Source organism: Coccinella septempunctata, chromosome 4, assembly GCF_907165205.1.
Source record: "Coccinella septempunctata chromosome 4, icCocSept1.1, whole genome shotgun sequence".
Lineage (NCBI taxonomy): Eukaryota > Metazoa > Arthropoda > Insecta > Coleoptera > Coccinellidae > Coccinella > Coccinella septempunctata.
In genome coordinates this window covers 15,247,004-15,266,057 of record NC_058192.1, presented here as the reverse complement: position 1 = coordinate 15,266,057, position 19,054 = coordinate 15,247,004, and the positions used below count along the sequence as shown (strand labels likewise).

At 32.0% G+C, this 19,054-nt stretch overlaps 3 protein-coding genes across 5 annotated transcripts; 1 reads left to right on the top strand and 2 right to left on the bottom strand.

Moving 5' to 3' along the window:
- The first annotated feature begins 113 nt into the window (after window positions 1–113).
- On the top strand, window positions 114–9,580 carry LOC123310843. The gene is made up of 17 exons (XM_044894521.1): window positions 114–470; window positions 529–714; window positions 2,292–2,443; window positions 2,493–2,606; window positions 2,668–2,831; window positions 3,047–3,209; window positions 3,622–3,711; window positions 4,276–4,366; window positions 4,489–4,590; window positions 6,016–6,378; window positions 6,521–6,709; window positions 6,768–6,913; window positions 6,981–7,172; window positions 8,392–8,546; window positions 8,884–9,046; window positions 9,265–9,354; window positions 9,416–9,580. Exons 1-17 carry the CDS (start codon window positions 152–154, stop codon window positions 9,515–9,517), a joined length of 2,781 nt encoding a protein of 926 aa, XP_044750456.1. The 5' UTR covers window positions 114–151; the 3' UTR covers window positions 9,518–9,580.
- An 807-nt stretch (window positions 9,581–10,387) lies between these two features.
- Window positions 10,388–13,600, bottom strand: LOC123310838 (gustatory receptor for sugar taste 64f). The gene is made up of 6 exons (XM_044894515.1): window positions 13,300–13,600; window positions 12,490–12,675; window positions 12,417–12,421; window positions 11,397–11,522; window positions 10,569–10,985; window positions 10,388–10,509 (listed from the first exon to the last, which is right to left on the bottom strand). Exons 1-6 carry the CDS (start codon window positions 13,598–13,600, stop codon window positions 10,423–10,425), a joined length of 1,122 nt encoding a protein of 373 aa, XP_044750450.1. The 3' UTR covers window positions 10,388–10,422.
- Window positions 13,601–15,209: 1,609 nt separating this feature from the next.
- On the bottom strand, window positions 15,210–17,928 carry LOC123311759 (gustatory receptor for sugar taste 64f-like). Of its 3 annotated transcripts, none has more exons than XM_044895841.1 (7): window positions 17,273–17,928; window positions 17,033–17,221; window positions 16,779–16,936; window positions 16,602–16,727; window positions 16,162–16,479; window positions 15,472–15,561; window positions 15,210–15,414 (listed from the first exon to the last, which is right to left on the bottom strand). In XM_044895841.1, exons 1-7 carry the CDS (start codon window positions 17,574–17,576, stop codon window positions 15,316–15,318), a joined length of 1,284 nt encoding a protein of 427 aa, XP_044751776.1. In that variant the 5' UTR covers window positions 17,577–17,928; the 3' UTR covers window positions 15,210–15,315. The 3 variants fall into 3 exon arrangements, with proteins under 3 accessions (XP_044751776.1, XP_044751777.1, XP_044751778.1); XM_044895842.1 differs by having other exon boundaries at window positions 16,162–16,341; XM_044895843.1 differs by lacking the exon at window positions 16,162–16,479.
- Window positions 17,929–19,054: the final 1,126 nt, after the last annotated feature.

Genomic DNA, 19,054 nt, shown 5'->3' with positions numbered 1-19,054 from the left:
TCGGAAAAGTGTAACATGTAATTATTCACTCCTTACTTAGAAAAGCTATACCAGATCTTTTATCTCGTATTTTATTCGATTTCACCTACCTATAAGCTCAGCCTAGCTCATGACCTGATAGACATGATCCTTCATTTGAACTGAACTGTTGATGACAATTATTCACCTCCAGAAAATCCTTATTTTTCCTTCAATTTTCAGACCATGTAAATCGGACGTTGTGCTCAATATCGAGAATAACCAAATCGATGATAATTTCTGCAATCAATTCGCTTTCTTTGTGACCATCGGACAATGCGTTGGTTTAATGCCCGTGAAAAAAGTCGACAAAAACGGCAGATATGATTTCCCCTTTGAATGGTACTCAATCAGAATCATATATTCCATAGTAAACGTTCTGAGCAGTTTTGTACTTGGCGTTTTCTGCATCATCGACTTTTCTGTTCATGGTTTTCAGTTAGATAGAACAGGTTTGTGGATGAGAATTTAAAGTTTAAATTATAATTAAAAGCAAATGTATTGTTTTAGGGACTCTAATGTTTTATGTTATGAATTTTTTTGGTGCTCTTACATTTATAAATATTTCGCGGTATTGGAGTTATATCATGGATGAATGGACGCAGACGGAAATTATTCTGAAATGCTATAAAGAAGTGAAAAATTTCCGAAGAAGACTCGTAATTACTTCTGCTGTTGTCATCATTTTAGCTACAGGTAAGAATGTAAGAAAATGAGGGTCTTCACGAATTCAAGCTTCATCCCAGTTTTCATCGGGATATTCATTTCTACTCCTCATTAAAGAATGTCGAACTATATCATAGAATTTCAGAATTAACTCCCACTGCGATGTTACAATCGTTTATGAACACCTTGTATATAATAGTAAGTTTACACATGCATGGATTTACCGGCGCCAGTCTTAACGCCAGTTCAACTTTCACGCCAGTAAGCGTTTACACTGTTTCCAGTATTTTGCACGCCAGTTGCTAGTATCGATACTCTCGTTATAGTAGGTACCTACATCATGTCACGAAAGGACATGTAAAAAATTGTCGAAAAATTGTAAAATCGATAATTGATAGTAGGTATGATTGAAGATTTAGAACGGAAGAAACGACATAAAAGAAAAGGTCGCTTATGGGTGCGCAAATTGGATTTCCTAGATACCAATGATGGTTGCTTCAAATTCTCTTTTAAAAGAACTTCCAATGGAAGACCCCCAAAGCTTTCGAAATCATTTAAGAATGAAACAAGAAGGATTTAATTTTCTTTTACAACGTTGATTGTGTTTCAATTTCTGTAGACTGTGTCTCTCTAATTTGTACTACTTGATGCAAAATTCTATTAGCTGTTTTAAACCATGGTAACTTTGGTGTGTATAGCTCATCAGTAACTGCGCCAGATTTTTTTTCTCTATTTTTCCCAATTCTGACATTTCTGACGTATAAGTATTCCTTATACTACGTATTTTGGCTTTAACTTCCGATGCACCAAATCCTTCAATATTCATTAATGGTGCTATCTGTAAATAGCCATTTTCCCTAGCATCTTAATTTTTGTACATTCCAGAATGCACGTCCCACAAACAAGGAACTTGTTCATACAATTCTAAAAACTGTATTATGGTTTCTGATTTCCATTTCTTCTTTCTTCTCTCTTTTGTTCATCGTTAAAATACGAAACTCACAAAAGAACCAAAGTAAACTATTAAACCTAACCTTAAAAGTGATTTGCCGCTGCGTAAACAATATTCATTGGCGTGCACAGAATGTGTTTACATTTGCAAGTTGTAATTTCACTAGCGCAAGGAAAGATACTGGCGCATCAATTTTGGAAGCGACCAAAATTTTCAATCCATGCATGCCTAGATAACGTTTGCACGCCAGTGAGTGTTTACATATGCATTTTAAAGTTACTGGCGCGCCAGAAGTCACCGGCGCCAGTAAATCATTGCATGTGTAAACCTACTATAACATAAGTAATGCTGCTTTCGTGAAGTTAACCATGGTTACTTTTTGTCAAAGAAATAACTGGTTGCCTTAGTTTTGGTTTCTTGGCAACAGTTGCTTAGTGCTTAGGAAATCATTAACAATGAAAATTAGTGTTTTTTGATAAAACTTTCAAGTTCATTCAATAATCTATCCTGGTCGTTCTGATTTCTGATTTTTTTTTTTTTAATCATTCATACATATCTCCGATATAATAGCTCATCTTCAGGGCAGAATGAAAATCTGAAATATCATGTTAACTGTATCAAACCAGACATATGAGAAGTTTTAATTCTGTTACAGCCGAACATTTGCTATTCATTCTGAACGATATTTCGAAAACTTCAGTTTGTAGACGAGTGGACAATAATAGAATAGAAGAATATTTTAATGTTGCACATCCACAAGTTTTCCGATTAGTTACATTTTCTTATTGGTCTGCTTTCTTGGTGAAGGTAAATCGATAGTTATGTTGTTATTTCTTAATGATATTGTACATTCCAGTTGGCCAACATAATATCTACTGTAACTTGGAATTATACAGATTCATTTATTATACTGATCAGCTGTGGTTTGGCTGTGAGATTCAAACAAATAGCTGAGGCAATCCAAAAAAAGGTGAATTTTGAATTCTCCAACAATTTGTGACGGAGTATATGAAGTAAAAATTTCGTCTCAGAATTTTCAGGATACTGACGACAAATATTGGAGAGAAACAAGGGAAGATTTCAACAGGTTGTATCAATTGTGCACAGTTGTGGATAAACATATATCGTTATTGGTAACTGTTTCATTCACAAACAATATATTTTTCATTTGTATTCAGCTCTACAACAGCTTGAAGTGAGTATTTGACGAGTATTTATGTTCAATTCATCAACACAAAGAGCCCTTACGCACCTACTTACCTGCCCCCCAATGCCCGAACAATGACCATTCGAAACTCATCAATCGGTTCTTCCGCACCTTGTATTTTCGAAGAATTTTTCACAAGCAGAATTTTATCTCAAACTATTTATGGGTAACTATATGCCTGTATAATTTGCTTCTGATTTCAGAGATCGCAAAGGATTCATTGAAAAGGCTTACTATTTTTACTCTTTCGCATTTCTCTTATTAAGAACAGCTTCCATAACGTTATATGGTGCTTGGGTGAACGATGAGAGCAGAAAACCCATAGATAGATTACATTCAGTCCCACATAAGCAGTATAATATCGAAGTAAGGGGTTATTACAATATTATTATTATTCATTCTTAGTTATTGCATTATATAAGCTGCAGCCCACTCTAGTCAAGATTGATGGAAATCTGGTCTGAGCAAAATGAGGCTATGATAGCATCTTTCAAAGGCTCAGTGGGACCTGATGACTGTAATTGTTGAAGAATTCGTGCCTATAAACTCCACCACACCCGAGATATTTATGCGAAATTTCCACCAAAGGCTCTATATTTGTATTTCCCGCCAAATACTTCTTTGAAAACGCATTAAGTGTACGATTTTTTTTTTTTTGTACCAGGACCTTTTGAAATGTGAAAGCTTTCGTTATTGGAAGCTGATCATTACGATCATTAGATACACTTTTCTTTCACTTTTGATCTTCAAATCATCTGAAAATTATTCATTTTTCAAGGTGAGTAGATTCATCGACCAAATCAGTTCTATACCAATTGGAATAACTGGATCGAAACTATTTATCGTCACTAGAGGATTTCTTTTAAAAGTGAGTGGCAGTTTTACTGTTTATGCTTAATGAATACTTCGGGGCTAAACTCTGATCACTGCTTGGTCTGGGAAGCCATTGAACAGCACACCGCTTTATGGACACTCTGCTCACTCGAAATATATTCTTTCTTATTCAGCTTAGCTTTCTGTTCTTCGTTCTGGATGTGTTATGGCAGAATTGAGCTACATTTTTTGAATTTTGTTTCCAGTTTGCTGTTGCAGCAAAAATGTGTGTGAAAATTGGCTTCTATTTGTTTGAAACTTTTCTACTTCCTCTTTTCGATCACCATCGGCTGCTGGTTCAACTTTCAGTTAACACGTGTTTTAATTCAAATCATTTTTATCTCAAATATTTGCGTATTTTTTCCAAATATTAAAAACAGAAGTGCTTCTTGAGGGCTTTGCTCGATTTTAAGACAAAATAGATAAAATATGCAAGAATTCTTGAAAATCTTGCATTGATGCACATTTCACTTGTGAAGGCAACGAATTTATACAATATGTAGATAGTAATAAATTTTTCCTTGCTAATAGTTAGCTGTTTTCACTCTAATGATTACAGATAATCGGAACCATTATAACAATGGAGCTGATGTTACTTCAGTTTGGCCCTCTAGTCAAAGATGATAAAATTAAGAGCTTTAACATATCAAGTAAATGTATTTTCAATGATACTTGATAAATACAAATAATATCCTTCATTGAATTGAATTTTTATTTGTCTGGATGAATTCAGGTGTTGAATCAGAGATCACAATATTCATTGTGGTTGCAGATTGTTGGAACTATCCTTACTTTCGAGCTTATGCTTTTGGAATTTGGGGCTCTGGTAAAACAAGAGGAATGTATCAATTCTCTCAACAAGTGCCATTGAGTTGTTAAACATTCACTGCGTATCGTTCAGAACGATTTGCATTATTCGAATGGTATATCCATTATTATGTCATGCTTAAATATGTGATTAATAATATGAATAAAAAGGTTAAGATTATATTTTGTGTTTTATTATGAGAAAAAGAGGAATTATCACAAGTTTGACAGAGAATGAAAAAGAGTTTTATGGATTTTTGGGAATGGAAATAGTAATATAAATTATTAAATATTGGCAGATGTCGGAAAAATAGTTTGGAGCCTGAAGGAAACGGAATAATGGGCAATTTTTCCCATTTCCAGCAATTTTACGAGACAGAATTTTTGATTTGTAGTGGTGTTTTTCAAATATCAAACAGAATGAATGCATTAAAAGAATCATATGAAATATGAGAAGAAATGGGATTAAGAAATAACATTAAAGTAAAATTAACATTCCACATCATACGATGCTTTGTAATGACAGAAATAAAACAATAACGTAATTCTTGTAGGAGAAAAATCAATTCTCAATTTGAAGTTACAGTTAGTCCAGCGGCAACTGTAACTAACGTAAAAAATACATTTTCCTATATAAATCGACATGATGTACTGAATATTGGGTGCTGAAGAAATTATTTGAAAAATCTAAAAGGGATGCAAAAAACTAAACGCAATTCGAACTTGGTCAGGATTCTTCACTTCACTTGTATAATAAATAAGCAATATAACATCAAACTGAATGATTTATTGAGACAGAGAGCATTTGACAGGATCGAGTAAAGTAAGAAAAAAGGTTCTCTGAATCAATTTTCTGTTTGAAACATATTTCACCTATGCATTTAAAAAATTGCGTGAAAAATAATAGATTTTTCAAAATGATTTTTATATTGCTAATTATACAGGGTTAGGGATAAACTTCACCTTCACCCACCTAAAGATAATATTATGATAGAGAAACACGTATCGTGAAGAAGTGAAAATCATATAATTCTGTTTTTTATGGATTTTCATCAAGTATCGATCACATCATCACAATATTTGAAGGAATCATCAGGGTTTCATCACCATGTCTGGGCTTGTTGAAAAACTCAAGGAAAATGGAATCATACCATAATCTTTGTTTTTTTATCGACTATTAATTTTATAAAAAATTCCAAGTGTTGAATTTTGCATAGAAAAATGACTGGGGAAACAGTATGGTTCATGGGTGAAATAATTCTTTGCAAAATTATCAATTATGAAAGTAAAAGGAATATCAACCATTTCATTCATTCTGTTTTCACAGAACAGATTCACCAGAACTCAGAAGTTCCGCAAAAAATCTCGTAACGTATATCAATAAAATGGTGATGACATATAGCATTGCGAGATGTTTACTCGTTCTTGTTTACCTATCGGAAAACCTTTAAAATCGACTGAGAAACAAAAACACCCCATTCCTCATAAAAAATTCATATCGACTTGTTCGAAATGCTATTGGAAAACGTGGACATACCTGTCGAAAATATTTCCACCATTCACCCCATAGGGCATGATTATTTCCGAGAAGGTAACATGAAAATGGGTGGTACTAATGTCCAAAAAGAGAAGAAGTATTATACCACGAATGATTGCTTGAGGGTTCTCCTGGTAATATGCCAGTTTTTTGGTGTTTTTCCGATTCACAACGCTTTCGATTCAGACAACAACGCTGTTTTCAAATGGTCTTGGAAAGTTATATACACCATATTTTTGGCTCTTTGCTTTTTCGTGTACAGCATTTTATCTTTTGTCAAAGCTCTGCAGGAAGAGGGAATTTTCTTGTACCAAATGAGTAAGTAATAGCTAGCTAATATTTATGAACTGAGTATAAATAATAAAGAGGTTTTCAATAGAGATTAGTTTACATGACGTCAATTCTGATGAATTTGCTCATTTTAGTGCTTCACCTCTTTTTCAAATTACTTATGTTTTAGTTACACCTTTATACAATTTATGCATCTGCCTTATCTTACTGACTTTCATACAAATAGCAAGAGATTGGCAAACATTCTCCAAATTAGTTTCAAAGGTGGAAAACGAATTTTCGGCAAAATATGACAGTGGACCAGTATTACCAAGAAAGATTTACTTCATCAGTTGTATTTTGCTTTTAGCTGCTTTCGGTATGTATAGGTATACACTCAAAAGCAGCTATAATTTTCTTAATTTTTTTTGTTTCAGTTGAACATGCTTTATCCATAGCATTTATGGTGCTATCAAAAAATTGTGATAACACTTCAACTGGATGGGAATATTACCTTAAAAAACATTTTCACTATGTATATCATTACATTGATTTCAATCTTGCCATTGGATTGATATGTGCTGTGAGTGGTTATAGTTATATCTTGGGAGAAAATTAAATATTATTTATCTCAATGTTTCTTTTTTTAGGTCCAAAGCTGGATGGGTGCATTCATTTGGAATTTTTGCGATGTTTTCATCGTTGTTATTAGCATAATTATGACGGAAAGATTTCATCAGATCACTATGAGGGTGAAGAAATATTTAGTGAATCAGGGATTGATGTTTCACTCGAGATTGAACAGTAGGAGAATTGCGAAACTTTTCGTAACTGATAGTATCGTAAGTATTCTAGCCAATTCTGTCAACAAATTTTTCGAAATTTTCAGAAATATTCAATGTACTGAATGATGACGCCATAATTTTATTCAGTTATTATACCAAAAGTGTTCAAATAAGTTTAGATTCTAGTCGTGTATTCAATATATCTGCGAAAAAGAATATTTTCATATTATTTGGAAAAAACGGGACTCGTATTCTTTAGTCAATTGTTGTAATAGAGGTACCTACCTACTCTTCAGAATCTGTTCCAAAATTTCTGAAAATATTGGAATATCTTGTATTAAGACCATTGGTCATAAAATGGATCATCATGGAAGTTATGCATTACAGAAAAGCTGTATTCAATTAAATACAAGTTTTTTTGAACATCCAAACATTATAGAGTCATTCGGGGTAACTGAGCGCAGTGGGTAAGTGTGCGCAGTGCGTATATCTCGACTATGCAATGCGACGTGCGACGTTTCTTTAACTTTTTATTTGCAATCAATCAAATTCTCTAGTTTTCTTGTTAATTTTTAGCATCTCTGCAAATTCTGCCAGGTCCAAGTTCCGAGTCCGACAGTGTTAAACAATATTTCATTCGATCATGGGCATATTAATCTAAATATATAATAAAAACTTAGGTTCTCTTAGCTGCTCAACTCTATAAGTACGTCAATTCAAATTGTGGCTTACTGGGTAAAGTGTGCGCGGGTGTGTATGCGCATAGATTCATTATATGGGCATTAGTTCAGTGAGGAATAAATTATGACATTGTTGATTTTCTTGCTTAAGAGGAGATCAATTTTGTTCTATTTGTTCGAAAAAATATGAAGAGCCACCAACAGGGGAATGTATCAAGTGTTGTGTTCACCAGGAATGGTGAACGCACTCCGACTTTCACTATCAAATTTTTTTTGCGGAAAAAAAAAACGTTTTTGTATGTTTGCTTTTTGATGTGTTTTTATAGATTAGAAAATTCTCTATCTTATGAATATGTTTTAATTTTCCTAGCTTCAACATTTTAAACACGGTATGGCTGGAAAGGCAAAAGTGCGCACAGTTGCCTCGAATAACTCAAGAAACAAACAAAAATGATGATTTTTATTAAGAGGAAAATATTTTTATATAAACATTTTCAAGAAATTTTGAATAGTGTAATTCAAAATTGGAAACCTTATTCCGATTCACAGTCCCAATTCACTTTAATTTATTGATTTTAACTTTCTTCCACTTGTAGAAAAGTGAAATACAATTTTGGAGTGAGGTGCACGTAGACTATGATAAAATGTGTAATATTATTCACCTCCTGGATGAAATACTTTCCAATCTGCTTCTAGTTTCCTACAGCACCAATTTGATTTTCATTCTAATTCGTTTGTTCGTCAGTTTGAGGTAAGAGTGAACAGTTGAAATCTCAATAACTGTTGAAAATTCATTCAAGATGTGACCCAATATCAGTTATATTTTCCTTTTTATGTAACAGCTAATTCCGTTAATAATGGACCTTATTTATTCGATATAAGTGGTTAATTTATATGATTTATGTTAAAATAATGCAGGAATTTAAAAGACATATCAACTATTTGATCATGTTGTACTAAATCACATCAGCTCAAAATAATAGTAATGCATCAAACGTGTTAATGTGCGAAAATGAATATCCGTTAAAAATTTAAAGAAGCTTACAGAATAACCACAATACGGGTAGTATTTTTTGTCGTTGTTTTAGGCAAATGTCAAGTAATGTGGAAATAGTTTATTTTTACTCATCTTTCGCCTGTGTTATATCTCGTACAATTTTGGTGTCGATTTTTGGAGGTTTGCTGAACGACGAGACCAAATCTTTGGTACCTTACCTTAACACAGCTTCTACACAGGAATACAATGATCATGTGAGTGGAACTATGTAGTTAAGGAACATTCAAATTGAGCTTTCTTCTCAGAAAATTAATTGAAAACTTGATTTGTTATTTTTTTTGGGAACTCCGCTTATCCTGTGAAAAAATAGTAAAAACACCGATGTGATATTTGTTCTCATTCTCAATTTGAATTATCCTTTCCTTCAGATCGTTGAAAAAATATTAACGTTCTATTTATTTTTCAACGCTAGATGCTGAGATTGTTGCAGCAAATAAATTTTTCGAATAATGCACTAACAGGTCATAACTTCTTTAGAGTCACCAAAGGCTCTGTACTCAATGTGAGTATTCACATTCCCAATTCATAGAGACTTTCATTAAATTCGAATATCTTATTTACAGGTCGCAGCAGCTATTATAACATATGAGCTAGTGCTCATTCAGTTCAATCAACATTCTTTAGAGAAAATGGCGTATGTTGAGAACAGCACCATCTGTTTCTAAAATTTGAAATTTCCTTCCTATATATTGAAAAGTATGAAGATTATTTATTTTTGAGTCAATAAATTCTCAATGCAGTCATATATTTCTTTCATTATCAATATAATTTCTGAGAACTTATAAGGCTTCACAATAACAATTCATTTTTCGAGGTTTTGCAATATTCCTCATAATGCCACTGAGTTCTAAGTGGATTTTTTACATTGCTGAAATTTCAATTTTATTGTATATTCCCACCATACCACCATCTATATACAACTTCTCAAAACCATAACTCAATTTCTCTTAAGGGTTGAAAAAACCTTCCTCGAATTTTGTGATTGTGATAAAAACAAATGGACTATTACATTATTTTATTTTTCAGCATATTACTCATAATCATAGATTCGAATATTTCCGAAATAAGTCGATTATTTCGAGAATGTATTAGGTATAGATATTATTTTATTTTTAATGAAAAAATCGATCCAGTACGGTCCTGTTTTCTTCTTGATACTTTTGAGTATCTAGAAGACAACGAGCGTGGGAAATATCATAAAAGTCGATGCAACAATTTATGAAATTATAGGGGTTTGAACATTCTATTCTATGATTTTCAGGAAACCCCCAGTCTCAGAAACTAATATGGGCATAAGAGAGGTCTAGTGCCCATTTCTTAATCCTCATATGGTCCTCTATTATCGCCTGCCGATTGGTCATTTTTCAGAAGTCACCTTGTATAGAATTACGCATACCCTCTAAAAAAACTGGTCAATTATAAATTATGTGGCTATATGATTCTCAAAGGAAACCTGGTTTCCTATTATACTTTCATTGAAAATTCTTCAACATTAATTTTCATGTATTGAAATAATTTATTCAATAACTGCTCTACACAGATTCATACAGAAAACTTTCCTCAGCATCAATCAACAAGGTGATCCTCCCCCTTTTTTAGAGATATTCTCAGAGAATTGTATCATGACCAACTCATAAGTAACGATGGAACCAGCAATCTAGGAAAAAAAATAATCCTCTCAGTTCAGTTTCTGTACTCAAAATAATCAATTCAAACCTTCAATATAAGACTCCTTGTTATACGAAAATATTTACTCCCGGACAAAATCATTGGGGAAGTACTGACTTGAACAATGAACCTTTCCACCTCCTCATTGTAGAGATTGGATGGTGTGGTCACTAGATTGTTTATCAAGTTTTGAGATTCCTCCTGAATGCTTGCACCATAAAAACATACAAATGAAGTGCGAATAATCAAAAGGAAAATTGAAAATAGGAAATAGATGTGTTGAAGGGCGATCTCATCGGTCGCATTCAATCTCATCCAGGCGAAGAGCTGGGTCAGGAGAAAAAAAATATTAGATGCGAAAGATACCAGTATGATATTATCCAATTTATCGTTGAAATTTGCGAAAAGATGAAGCAGTCTTGTATAATTTTCTCTGAGCGATCTCCAGACTACGGGGGATTCAACCTGCAACATGTCAATTGTCAATTAAATGTTTCTAGGAATAGCACTATAAAGGTACTAGAAAAGTCTCGAAGCTTCTTACAGTGAAGTTTCACCATGGTTGCTAATCGTTGAGTCTTTTATACATAATTACTGAATAAAATCATTTTGGAAACACAATATTAATACACGTACAATAATTGTCAGTTATTTATAGTAGGTATACTATAAATAATAGTAAAGAATGGTTTGAATACAAATTATATCTGTAACAAAAACAAAATCGAACAATTATTAATAAGCAGTATTCAGTTTTTTCGGAACTTGTCTAGTATCAACACACTAATTTTTTATTCGCATAACATAAGACAAATTATTAATTGAAGAAAATTTTATAAAATATAGCGAAAATTTACTCATACTTTCAACCTTTACCTGTTTTTCGACAGTTAAACTAATCTGTTTATTCAACTGAACTATTTTCTCTGAAAAATTTATACTGGCGTATACTATGAAAACATCTATAAAAGTCCATCCAAAGGTAATAAACATGTTCAAAACCTGAAAACATAGATATAAGGATAGAAATATCGGCAAATATAAACTATTCTTAGTAGATAATAAGTGAGTTAGTGAGTAAAACCAAACGGATTTCATTTTGTAGCTAGATTCAATTCGAATGAAGCGCTCCTAATCAATTTTCTTGTAGTTGCAGTAACAAGGAGTCAGGTGCTTCTTACGCGATTGTTCAAACTAATTACCCATTATCATTATCATTAGTCAATATTTTGTGCAAAATTTGAAAGCCACAGTATCTGCGAAACTCTGTTTCTCTTTACGTATCAGGAGAAAGATATCCAATTGATATCTCAGACAAACTGCACAAAATGACCTATAACTTCAGAGAGTTAACTAAGGAAAAGATATAGCGGCTTTTTATCTCGAAAACGGAGCAAATTAGAACAGATGACCCTGGAAATAAAAATTCAAATTTTGTCCTGATAAACAGATCCTAAACGTTTGAAGGTTTCACCCTGGGTCACACTGTATATTGGAAAAATATTTCGAATTTCTCTCTGAAACCATTGGGCAGGTTTCGCATAATTGCTCTAATAATAATGTTCACGGATAGACGGAATTTAATTTGTCCTCAAATTTTTTATATGAGAGTCCAACCTAATCTTTTGAGATAATCTTCTGTTTAAAATTCGAGAATAACCGACAGAGCAAAATGGTAATGCTCCGGTTCTTTAAACAAGGGCGCAAAACATAATAATATAATATATTGATTAGTGTTATTTCATTTTCACAAATACTGACCTGTAAAAATAATCCAATAAAGAAGTTATAAGGTATGTAATGAAATATTTGACGGTACGAGATATAAGCGAAGAAACGATGAAGAGCCATTGCTAAGGAATTTTCACATCTGAGAGATTTCACTAGATTCATTACTTGTACTGAAAAATGTTCAACTGGAACATAACACATGAACATAATATTTTTTCTCAATATTGAAAAGACCAACCTGCAGCAGCAAAAAATATTGCGAAGGTTATTATCCTTAATTTTGTATGTAGAAACTTAGAGGGTGGATAGGACCTTAACATATTCTCAATATTGTCGAATTCTTCCATTAGAGCTGGCCAGTTTTTAGCTAGTTTCAAGAATGCCAGGCAGGTTAGTGTTCCTCTGGAGTAAAACATGACCACATCTGAAAATCAGGGAAAAATGGATTTTAACGGAATCAGTGTACAATTTTTGTCATATTCGATTTCGTAAATCACTTATTTTTTTTATGCCATTGTGTTTTACATGGGCGTTAATACCCAATGACTATACCTGAGCATTAGGTACATACTGCATATTCACACAGCAGATTAGTTTTTGAAAACCAAATGTCTCAAAACCTGCAAATATTTGCTTGGGGAATTATAATTTTTTTGCATTATGTTCGAAATGTTCATTATTGGAAAGAAATTGTCCTAGTCCAGTGAACAAATCAATCTTTCTTTCGATGCAGTTCACCAAAAATGTGTGTGAAAGTCAATCTTGAGTCCTGACTTTACTGTAAATTCAATTAATTGGAAAACTTTCCAACAAATTGAGTGAATAAATTATCCCTGCCGAGTGTTAAGTACACTTCTGATGTCACCGATTATATTCTTTGAAAAAAACTACATCTGGTCGGAACTATACTATAGCCACACAAGCCACACAGTTGCCATAAAAAAATTACAATATTTCGGAGCTCGTTTCTAACAAAAAATTATCCATAATAATGCAACTATTCTTTCTGATGTGAATTAATCATAAACGATTCATGAGAAATACTCACTCAATTCATATATCTCAAAAGGATCATTTGTTTGTGCCAGGAAGTATGCACACCAAATACCTTCCAGAATTGCAGCCCAGGAAACTATAAGAGCGTACAATGTTCTTATAGTGAACCAAGAAAAGTACATTTTTCTGTAGTTTGACTCCAATACGCCATTTAGTGGAAAAAGGGCAAAAAATTGGGAAGTGAACAGAAGATATTTCAAGGAATCATGAAATCCTCTATTTTTTCTACATTTCGTTTTATTTCTTAGAGACTTTTTGAGTAATATAGGTGAATCTTTGTTTACGAAAAACATTACAATGACTGTTTTGTTTTTCTTCTTCCTGCAGCACTGAAATAATTTTCGTAGTCAAAATAAACACGTTCAAATTTATCGAATCCTAGATTTGAGGGTGAACGTAAACAAGTTCGCATTAATAATTAAGTTGTTTTGTTAAAATGGAAGGAGTGGATACTGTTATTACATAGTGAATTTATAATCTTCAATAGTGAGGTCTAGCGTTTAATAATGGGTTATCGTTCTTTATGAGCTTGTCAAAACTTGTTATTCTAAATGAAACCTTATGTGGAAACTCTTGATAATCGTGGCCACTAGGAGCAGGGAATAGAATAATGCAAAATATAAAATAATCTGAAATGTTAACTTTTCCCTTTTTGTAGTGGGGAAACTTTGTGTTTCACTCAAAAAGAAAAATATAACGAAAAAATAAGTAAAAGTAAAAATTATATTTCTAAAATAATAAAATGCGAAAAAAACAATTGCAACGTAAAATTGATTTATTGAATAGGTACTGAAAAGATATGTAAATGAAAACTCAGTGATTCAGTGCCAATTCATTTGTTTAGAATCAATAATTTTAAAAAACAAAATTATTGTGGTCACTGTTGAATATTTTTTATTGTAATAATGATAAAAAAATAACAATTGCAATAATAGAAAAATAAAGTGCCTGTATTATCTAATCGTATACATTTTCGTGGTTTTCGATAAAGCTTTGTCAAAAAATTATATTTTAAAAACAAAAAGGTTTCGAGGAGTTCCTCTCTACAATTTCTCCGAGGAATGTATGACAATGGTTCCAATTTTTCAAGTGTTATCTGCTATAATAGACGACCGAAAAGTAGAAGAGCAGAGCCACCATACAAGACAAGACAATATTTTTTGAATCTGATTCCTTATTATCGAAAATTGGAAAGAGTTTGTTCAATATTTCCAATAATGAATATTTGTAAAGAGCACGGATAAGAATAATAACCCCTGAAATTCATGCAGTTTACGTTTTGGGATATGCAGATCTCAAAAAATGCTATATTAAGTTTTATAATTAAAAGGAGGAAGTTGCAAAATGCCGGTTGCGCTGCTTACAAATTTTCATGAATGATATTTTATCATGTCTCATTTAATGTCCAGTTCAGTTATTCATTCAGCTTTGTAATTTTGCAAAAAAAAATTAACTAAAAGGTATATCTAGCAAAAAAAGGAGATCTACGAACTTACTAGTTTTGTACTAAATAGGTTAATAATTTTCTTACACGTAATTTTGAACGAGATAAATGATGCAACTTCCTAAAATTCAGGTCTGACCAATTTAAAAAAAAATGTGTGTGTCTTTGAAATTAAAGCTTTTGTTTTCCTTTTAGTTCAGTCTATCTTGAGGAACCTATGAAGTCGGGAATGAAAAAAATTCTGTTATGCAATGAAATAATATTTAATGAGGCCTTAAAAATAAATAAATTATTATTTATAAATTATTATTTATTCCTGGAATGATTCAACTCAAGGAGAACGATGAGCATATAGTCCTTGTTTGTACGCAACATTTTTGAAAGAAGAAAAAAAATTCGTTTTTCCTATCTATTACATGTTTTTCATTCATTATTGAAAAATACATATAAACTGTAAGCTATATTTAGATATATTTAATAAAATCTAAAATGGAGTTGTCCTCCACCATTCTAAAAGAAATTCTAGATCCTAAGCTTTATATCACATATTAAAATTAATTTAATTTAAACATGGCATAAAGATGCATTTTGAATTGGATTTTCTAGCATTTGATTGGAGAACTGGATGAGAACTAACTCGTAAGTAACTATGGCTCCAGCAAGCTGAAACAAATGTTAGTGTTTGACAGTATTTTAAAGCCCAAATTTAAGAATTCTCACTTCAAGAATTAGGCCTTTGGTGATGTAAAAAAAATTACCCCCACTCAGAATGAGAGGAGCCGCATCCACCTCAACAATAAAACGTTCAATCTGAAAATTAAAATGGTCTTAAAAATCTTGCTTTCCAATATTTCCATATGATGAGAGAAATAACACACATTAGAAAATTTCTTCAAGAATATTCCTTTCTTCATCTTATTGAGAGGTTTCCTTGAAAACAAAAATAGAAATTCCAGCATGCAATATAAATCAAAACTTTTTGCTTTACTTACTTATATAATATTCAGATCATAATGAGAGAAACAATTCATATCAGTGATAAAATTCCTTTTTTGATAAATAAATAAAAAAATAAAATAAAAGATTCCGAAGATTTGATGATATGAAATAAATTATTTTTGTTACATCTCTTTCTTCATCATGTACATCGATCATTATTAGCTAACAAATAAAAATTTTCAAAAACAGGGTGATTCAATTACTCCTTATTCGGCTACAACAAAAAACTTCGAAAACAAAATTGCAAACATTTTCTTTTTCAAATGATATATGATATATTATTAAATAAGACAAGAAGAGTTTTCTTATTATAATCGTATAAACGTAAATACTCGCATAAATAAAAGTAGTTAATTGGTACTCTTATTTGTTTTTCGAATTTTTGTGTTCATTATTCGAAATATTACTTACTTCTTCGTTATAAATGTATGAATTCGATGTAGTTAGTGCACTTATGATGTTTAGAGACTCATTATAAAATTGTGCTCCAGAGATACATACGAAAGATATCCTCGAAATCAGAAGGAACAAGGATAAAACGTAGTATACTTGCAGAAGTCCTGTTTGAACCATTGTTAAGCTTGAGAAAAGCTGCCACAAAATGAAAAAGACGTTCGTTATGAAAGACACAATTATAATTCCATTCATTTCATTATTGAATTTCTTGAAAAGATGACAGAGTTGACTATAATCCTCCCGAATATGTTTCCAAATTTTGACTGAGTCTATCTGGAAAATATTCATTTATCTGTGTAAGAAAAAAAATTTCATGCGGAAAACAGCATGAATAGCCTTTCGATGAATTGAATGAATCATTACATTTTGCTTTATAGGTTCAAACTTCCACTTACGCGCTGATTTTTGAGAAAATTGATTTTCTCCTCGAATTGTATCAATTTAGATGAAAAGGCTGTGCTCACTAAAATCACAAAAGCATCAAGAAAGTTCCAGCCAAAAGTCATGATGATTGTCAGTAACTAAAAAAACAAAAATTTCATTTAACCATTCATTGACCAAGAATATCTTACCTGGAATAGGATGGCAATGAAAACTGAATAAGGTAATATGTAAAACGCCTGGGGATGTGCAATCACAGTGAAATAGAATTCAATGGTTCCACCTTTTCTATCTTTACCGCAGTTGAAGGCTTTCAGGAAGTTTCCTATCTGAGAACAGATATGTTCGACTGAAAGCAAAAAAAATATTTTTATATCAACGCATAAGATCGGTTTGATTGAATAGCGTCGTTATGAATGAAGTGTAAATATGAATTCATACTCACATCCAGCAACAGCGAATATGCAAATAGAAATAATCCTCAGTTTTTTTGTTATATTAACTTTAGTGAGAGGGTAGTGCCTTAGAAATGACTCGACTTTAGCGAATTCTTTCATCAATCCAGGCCATGATCTTGCCAGCCTTATGAAGAGGTAGCAAGTTAAACTTCCCCTTATGTAAAAAACAATATTATCTGAAAATAGTTATCGATCATATGATTTGCGCTCCAACGTCTCAAACTTACTGAATCTTTGCAAATTCCTTGTAGACAGCAAAAACCAGAGGCTAATTAGAGACTGCATGATGGCTCCAACTAATATAATCAAGCTGTAAATGTTAATGCCAGACCACCATTTAAAATCAACACTCCTCCAACTGCCCGTGGAAAGTCCCAATATCGGAAAGAAACCAAAATACTGGGCGATTACAATGATAAACTTGACGGAGTTGTGAAAATTGTTGCTTTTTTTCGTTACAGTTGGTTTCGGCAAAAATATTTGCGGTGCTGTCTTCATTGCTGATATTTTTTTGTGAAAATTCCTGAGCATCTAGGGAAATTCCCCTCTGGTTTACCTTACCTTTTTATGAAGGTATTCAATATGTTTATGGACAGTGATTTGTTTAATAATTCTGGAAGGCGTTCACCATGTATCGGCATTCAACAACATTTCTGTTTATCAAGGAGGAACTGAACTATTGATGTTTCTGTTTGAATATACTAGCGTAAACATATTTATAATATCAACAGTGTTGCATGTCGATTTTTCTCTTTCGAGGTATCAATCAAGTGTAGTTGGATTTTTTCGTGTGTTTTCATATTTGTCCTTAATCATTCGTGAATATTGATCAATTTCTTGAAATTCAAAGGCATGATTTGCCGAAAACAGATGATTGGTTCAAATAATTTAGGACTCTTTCAACAATATCGTTCTTTTTGCTCGCTTGATACGAAAATTTTAGTGATCGCGCACAACACTAAAAAAAGGATTTTAGATATCTAACTCGAAATTTTGCGAGATCCTTCATCGACTGCCAAATTGCAAAGTATTATCAACTTTGGTCGCCACCCTGCAGTCCTTACAATCACTACATATTATGATTTCTTCAGCTTTATTTTCAGGGTATTAGGTGTGCTAGTAAACTGAAATTCAGTCAAGCAAGAAACCTTATATTCTTCTTCATATATGTGCCTAGCTTTCAGACCTTCAAACGTTGTCGTAAATATTAATAATTAATTAATAGTAATTTGTGAAATGTTTTAGAATATATAATATAATTACCTAAAATTGAACATCAACCATAAGTTTCCTGTCTATATGTATAGTCAACAATAAGCATTGCATTCAAACAAATTTTGACAACAATCTTCACAATTTCAACATCAAAACTAATTCATTTAATTTGAAATATGCAAAAGACAATTTTGTTTCCTCATTTCTGACTCCTTCAGAAATTTGAAATTTTCCAGAAAAAAATCAAAAATAGAGTAAAATCCTACATAATTTCTTCTAGTTTCCAATTGGAACATTCGGTATGTTTCTGAGGTTTACGTTTAGGTACATTTGAATAAAGCACCTCACTACTTAAAAATAGATATCTAATAAAAAGGATCAAATGTCATTTCAATGTGATCAAATGGAAAACTACGAAATTTAAATTTTTTCAAATCTCAAAACATTGATTACTTATTAAAGTATTGAGTTTATGTGTTGAATGTGGAAATATGAAGCTTATCTACGGAATGGAACCCTGTTTTTCCTCTTCACCAACTATTTTTGGAATTTTATAGTATTATTTCACATTAAATTAAGTTGATAGGGAACAACTGGAGAAAGAAATGCTATAAGAATTTTGAAATACCGCTGAAAATTATACCTACTCAATACACAAATGGTGAATTAAAATTTTTCATTTGTTTTGAGTAATTTCAACATACATATATTGCGTAATGTCCCACATCAACGATTCTAAGGACAACTTTCACATTAAAACTAATTCAATATGAACAGATAGATAAATTTTATTC